The 6,959-nt window shown below is 34.9% G+C and overlaps 1 protein-coding gene across 1 annotated transcript in view; it reads right to left on the reverse strand.

Moving 5' to 3' along the window:
* Nucleotides 1-5,775, reverse strand: part of LOC120226835 (highly divergent homeobox) — a gene marked incomplete at its 5' end in the record, with an annotated part of 127,272 nt that extends 121,497 nt beyond the window's left edge. Inside the window, one exon of the mRNA XM_039225004.1 lies at nucleotides 5,722-5,775. Coding sequence (XP_039080935.1) covers nucleotides 5,722-5,775 — 54 coding nt within the window. The remainder of the gene's footprint in view (nucleotides 1-5,721) is intronic.
* Nucleotides 5,776-6,959: the final 1,184 nt, after the last annotated feature.

A 6,959-nucleotide genomic window follows, 5' to 3' on the forward strand; every position in this document is an offset into this window, starting at 1 on the left:
TGTGATTCATCTATACAATGAAATACTACATGGCAATGAGAAAGAATGAAATTTGGCCATGTGTAGCAACATGGATGGAACTAGAGGGTGTTATGCTGAGCGAAAGAAGTCAGGCAGAGAAGGACAGATAACATGTTTACACGTATAGGTGGATTAGGAGGAATTTAACAGAGGACCATGGGGGAGAAGGGGAAAATAGTTGGGGAGAGGAAGGGAGGGAAACCATGAGAGACTCTTAAATGCTGAGAACAAACTGAGGGCTGAGGGGGGTGGGGGAGAGGGGAAGGCGGGTGATGGGCATGGAGGAGGGCACTTGTGGGGATGAGCACTGGGTGTTACATGGAAACCAACTTGACAATAAACTATTAAAAAAACTTGGTAAGTTTAATTTTCATAATATGGCTCAGTTAATGCCAGAAAATAGATTCTGATAAGTGTACCCCAACCAGGAGAACCAGGACAGTGTTTCACAATTTTGACTCATCATACGAATCATCTGGCCATTTATAAATGATACTATTTTCAGGTCTTCCCTTAGAGAATTTGATTTACTAGATGTTGGGTAGTATCCAGATATTTATTTTTAACGGGCCACTCCCATCCCCAACACACACACACCCCAGGGATTCTTATGATCAGGTAAGGCTGGAAAACAGGATACTGACTTTACAGATCTAGTTACTGACTGCTTTCTTCAGGTTTGCCCTACATTCCAGCAACAAGAGAATAAAATTGCTCTTAGTGCTCATTTTTAGTAACTTATTTAAAAGGTTAAACCTCCTTATCTTTCCAAACCTGACTGAACCAGATAGTTAATCTTTTTTCTTCCACTCTACTTTTAGTCCAAACATTATCCCAGTTATGTCAAGATTCCAAAGGAAAAAAAAAAAAAAAGGTGATCCTATTAGAATAAAAAAGCTGATGACTCCTACAAACAATAGCTTTTCCCTTTGCTGATTTAACTACAAGGCAAAATACTAAAGATTGTTAGAGCACAAGTCAGAGAAGACTTGTTGTTGTTGTTGTTGTTGTTGTTGTAGAGCACAAGTCAGAGAAGACTTCTTGTTGTTGTTGTTTTTTTATTTGAGAGGGAGAACATGAGTCAGAGAGAGTGGCAGAAGGGGAGAGAGAATCTTAAATAGCTTCCATGCTCATGGAGCCCAACACAGGGATTGATCCCACACCCTTGGGCTGATGACATCTGAGCTGAAATCAAGATTTGGATGCTCAACCAACTGGGCCTCCCAGGCACCCTTAGATTTTTTTTTTAAAGATTGATTTTGAAATCATTTAACGGCTGTGTGTTTAGTATTTTCATCAATGAAGTCTAAATGGAAATGTCTGCTCTATCTACCTCTTCACATTTTGGCACGTTAGAATAAAATAACATAAATAAAATACAGTTGGTTCTAGGCTTTTTTTATTCTCATTTTTCTAATTTCTTGAAATACAAACTTAGATGTTCAATTTGAGTTCTTCCCTCATTTCCAATGTGATCATGTAGTGTTGCAATAAAAATTTTTAGTATTGTTCTAGCTATACCCCACATGTTATGATACAGTGTATTTTCATTTTTATTCAGTTTTATGTATTTCTATTTCTTTTGTAATTTTCTATTTGACTCATGGATTATTTAGAAGGCATGTAATTTCTATGTAGTTAGTTAATGTCCATGCTGTTTTTCTGTTGCTGATTTCTAGTTTGAGTTCCATTGAGGTCAGAGTACACAATGTGTCTGATTTCAATCTTTTAAAGTTATTGAGATTTGTTTTATAGTTTTGGATAAGGCCCATTTGGATGAATGTTCCAGGGATCTTTTTAAACTATGTATTCTTGTTGAGTAGAGTGTTTTATACATGTTTTATATATTTTGATTAGATATTATTAGTTGATTGTGTTGTTCAAATCTTCTTTGTCCTTACTGAGTTTCTGTCTAGTAGTTCTATCAGTTTCTGAGAAGAAGGCATTGAAATACCCATCTATAATTATAGATTTGCCTATTTATTCTTTCTGCTTTATCAGTTTTTGTTTCATGTGTTTTGAAGATCTGTTGCTTTGTGTGTATTTTTTAGGATTGTTACGTCTTCCTGGTGGATATATCAATTTACATTGTGTAATGACTTTTTTTTCAATGTTTTATTTATTTCTAGGAGACAGACAGAGAGAGAGACAGCATGAACAGGGGAGGGTCAGAGAGAGAGGGAGTCACAGACTGAAACAGGCTCCAGGCTCTGAGCTGGCAGTCAGCACAGAGCCCGACGGGGGGCTCGAACCCACGAACCGCGAGATCATGACCTAAGCGAAAGTCAGACGCTTAACCAACTAAGCCATCCAGGTGCCCCTTGACTTCTTTTTATCTAATAATTTTATTTTGAAGTCTATTTTATCTTATACTGACAGAGCTATTCACTCCTGACTTTTATTATTAATGTCTGAATGGTGTATTTTCCCTATCTTTTGACCTTTAGCCTAAATATGCTACTGAATTTGAAATTTTTATAAACAGCATAAAATTCAGTTGTGTGTGTTTTTTAAATCTATTCTGCCAATATCTACATTTTACTTGATATCCTTACCTTTAAGATAACTATTGCTATATTAGGACTTACGTCTGTCATTTTATTATTTTCTATTTCCTCTGTTTTGCATTCCTATGTTTCTTTTTTCTTTTCTTCTTGTGTGTGAAATGAACATTTTTAGGTCTCTATTTTGATTTATTTTAGTTGTTTCTTAGTTATTATTTTGTATAGTTTCTGTAATGAGTGTTCTGACTATCATAATGTGTGACTTGTCACAGTGTCCTGGTATCAGTAATTTATCCCTCCTAACGAAGTGTGGAAAACTTACTTCTGTTTAGGTGCCTTTTTCAGCTCAGGTAATGATCTCATGGTTTGTGAGTTCAAGCCCCATGTTGGGCTCTGTGCTGGCAGTGTAGAGCCTGCTTGAGATTTTCTCTCTCCCTGTCTGCTCCCTCCCTCCCCCGCTGCTCAGTTGCTCTCTAAATAAATAGATGATAGATAGATAGATAGATAGATAGATAGATAGATGATAGATAGATAGATAGATAGATAGATAGATAGATAGATAGAAATTTGCTGTCATTTGAATTGGCATTCTCCCATAAGTAACATATCATTTATCTTTGGCAGTATTCAAGAGTTTTTACTTTGTCTTTAGTTTCCAGAAGTTTAATTATTATGTGCCTAGGTGTAGATTTCTTTGCATCTGTCTTGCTTGGAATTCACTCAGCTTCTTGAATCTGTAGGTTTATGTTACATTTACCTCCATATTTGGGAAGTTTTTAGCCATTATTTCTTTGAATATTCTTTAAGTCCCATTCTCTTATTGTAGGACTTCAGTGATACAAAGGTTGAATCTTTTGTTATTGTCCCACAGGATTCTGAGGCTCTGTTTATTACTTTTCAGTCTATTTTCTCTCTGTTGTTCCAACTGGGTAAATTCTATCAATCTGTCCTTGTGTTCATTGATTCTGTCCTCCTTTACCACTACTCAAATCTTGAAGCATCCTGCAGGTTTGTTATTGTGTATTTCAGTTCTATAATTTTCATTTGGTTCTTTTATGACATTGATTTCTTTCTTGTGATTTTCTGTTTTTTCATTTATTTGAAGGTAATATATAGTTGCAGGTTTGAACAGTTTTGTAATGGATGCTCTAAAATCCTTGTCAGATAATTCCATTATCTAATTCACCTCCGTATTTGTGTCAGGTAATTGTCTTTTATCATTCAAGCTGTGATTTCCCTGGTTCTTGGTATACAGGGTGATTTTTTTTTATTGTATCCTCAACGCTTTGTCCATTATGTTAGGAGATTTTTTGATTTAAATAAAACCAAAAATTATTTTATTGGGCAGGCACACAGGTCCTGGCCTATATATACGGGTTGTGATTCTAATAGTACTTTCCAGTGATGTTCTAATTTTCAAAACATGTGTAGTGTTAATTTAATTTGTTTGATTTACCTGATACTACCTGGGCTAGTGTCTCTATGTGGGAGAATAGAGTTTCCATCTTTCAAAGATGAAGAACACACTTACTGAGTTATGCACATATAGTTTCTTGATCACTTTTGCTGGTGCTAACCAAGCCACCTGAATCTCTAAATAGGGGAAAGAATTCTCTGACCTACAGGGACAAAGACCCTTTCCAGATCAGTCTACTTTTTGTGGCATCTCCCTTGGCATTTCTTCCTGGTATCTCCACCAAGGGAGGAGAGTTCAGGCTCAACAGAAGAGAGCACTTCTCTGGTTGCTTATTGTCAGTGAGGCTTCCAACTTTGCCCGTGTTGCCAGAATCATTTCATGCTGTTTGGGGGACTTCAACCCCATTAGTGTAAGGGATGATCTTATCCAAGCTGTTTTCTCATTTCATTGACGGTCATGAGATGTCTGGCCTAAGTTACCTTCTGTTGTTAAAGGGGAGACAAAATACCCTGTAGTTCTTCCAAGTCCTATAGTTACTAACCAGTTGCCTCTTTTCCAACTTTCAGATATCTTCTTTGGTGGCATCTTGTATTATTTCTATGGTATATAGTTCTACTTTTTGGGACAAGGAGGGGAGAAGAGTCTACACAGTCTTGTCCAGTACAAAAGTCCTAGCTTCAGTTTTATTATCCCTAAACCTACCTACCATAAAATGACTTGAATTATCTTTATAAAAGTCTACTCATGTCTCTTTTATAATTAAACTCCTTTAATAGATTCCAATCTATTTGATCAGTTACGTCAGAATCTCCTGAGATATTTGTTAAAATGCAAATTTATAGGTCTACCCAGACCAACTGAATGAGATTCTTTGAGAAAACATAATTTTAATGAATTTTTATATTAATATTACAAAATCACAGCAGTTGTAGCAGAAAGTCAGAAAAACAAAAAAAAAGACTGTTAAAATAGTACTTACTCATTACTTCAAAATACTAAAATGCACCAATAATAAATAGTAATGTAAACTACTTAATTTTGATTGAAATATTTATATCAATCATATGATCAAGTTAACTGGGATAATTAGATGCAAAACATATTTTAGTGATTGTCTTTTTGTTGATTTAGCTTATAATACAGTGTTATATTAATTTCAGGTTTGCAATACAATGATTCAAAAATTCAATTCACTACTCAGTGCTCATTATGATAATTGAGCCTCTTAACCCCCTTTATTCATTTCATCCATCCCGTTAATTACTTTTGAGTGTTTTTTAATTTTTAATTTCTTTATTTTTAATTTTTTCCTGTTTATTTTTGTGAGAGAGAGAGAGAGAGATAGAACGCAAGTGTGGCAGAGGCAGAGCGAGAGGGAGACACAGAATCTGAAACAGGCTCTAGGCTCTAGGCTATCAGCACAGAGCCTGATGCAGTGCTCAGAGATCATGACCTGAGCCAAAGTTGTACACTTAACAGACTGAGCCACCCAGGCACCCCGTTTGAGTGGTTTTGTTTTTGTTTTTGTTTTTGTTTTTTTACTGAAAAAGCCTGCTGAAAGATTAAATGGTGTGCTGATTACTGCATTTTATGTAAGGTTACATTAGTAATATATATAAATATTATGACTTCAAAATATCTCTTTTTAGATAATGCAGTCTTGTTGAGGTTCAATTTTGCCAACTTTACAAATATCATGATAATTTTTTCAATGGCATTCTTACTAACAACATAGAGGGAAAAAAAAACACTCATTGCTTTAAATGTAAGATTACTTACTGCTCTTTTTCTAGAACACCCTGTAATCCAAGGCACAGTAAGGTTTCCTGAAATCTGTGGAAACAATAAATGGAATTTCAGTAAGGTATGAATTGACACTATTTGGAATGCTGATCAACATCAAAGAATTCATACATGATGTCAACATAGGTCTGTATCAAGAGCATATCCCCCACATAGACAATGCCATTTCCTTACTGGCCACAACAGATTTAAAAACCTTCTTTTCTTGGAAAATTTTAGAAGCAGCAATTCCTCTGGAAATTCAAGAAAATTTCAAGGGCACTGTTGGGGCCTGAAAGTATGATTTACAAATCTGTGGACAAGATAATTATTGTAATAAAAATGCAGTGCTCTGTGGAATACATAAGTTATAATAATTAAATTATTGACTATAATTATCATTCTGTGTATTCGTTCTCTACACTTATCCTATATAACTGCAAAATCCTTTTTAAACAGAGACTACTAAGATGAATAGGCAGCAACACCTCATTACATCAACATTGGCATACAAGGAGATAGGTACTACTCCAGTTGGATTCTGGGGACTGTTTACAGAGGCCAAGGTGGACCTCTGAGCTATAGCAGAGGGTAGCCTAGATATAACCATACTTTTTCCTGAAATACACAAGTTTTGGAGAATACTCCAAAGTCCCCACTTGCCTTCTCCTTCTCTCCCAGACACATACCTCCTGAGAGACTGACAAGTCAAATCAGCCTTGCCAAATGGTGATGGTGAGAATATGTCATTCAATCAAACATTTATTGTTTTTTATAATTTATATTCAGTGATGGCCAATGAATTGGTATTATGCCTACTGATAAGGAGTGTTAAACAGTCAATACAAATAGTAAAGTAATATCCTTAATTATTCAAAATTTAGGTAAATTATTACTGTTCTCCTTGGCCACTAGGCCTGAAATTTTATTCTGAGTTCAAAATATACCACTATGCTAGGGATAGGCTAGCAAAATTAATGTTATAAACTCCAAATAATACTTTTAAGGAAAAAATTAAAAAATAATTTTACTTGAGTTAACATCACATTACAGTAAGATGGCAATTAACTATAATGCTTGAGGATCAGGAAAAGTTTCAAATAATTGATTTTTAAAATGGTAAACTGAGTGATAATGAAATTTCTATGGAAAAAATTCTTCAAAATGTATAATTTCCTGTTCTTCCATCAATACTTGGAATATAATATAATGTTTACAAAGTAATTTGGCTGCTA

The sequence above is a fragment of the Hyaena hyaena genome, unplaced genomic scaffold, assembly GCF_003009895.1.
Source record: "Hyaena hyaena isolate Hyena2069 unplaced genomic scaffold, ASM300989v1 scaffold_1845, whole genome shotgun sequence".
In the NCBI taxonomy this organism is placed as follows: Eukaryota; Metazoa; Chordata; class Mammalia; order Carnivora; family Hyaenidae; genus Hyaena; species Hyaena hyaena.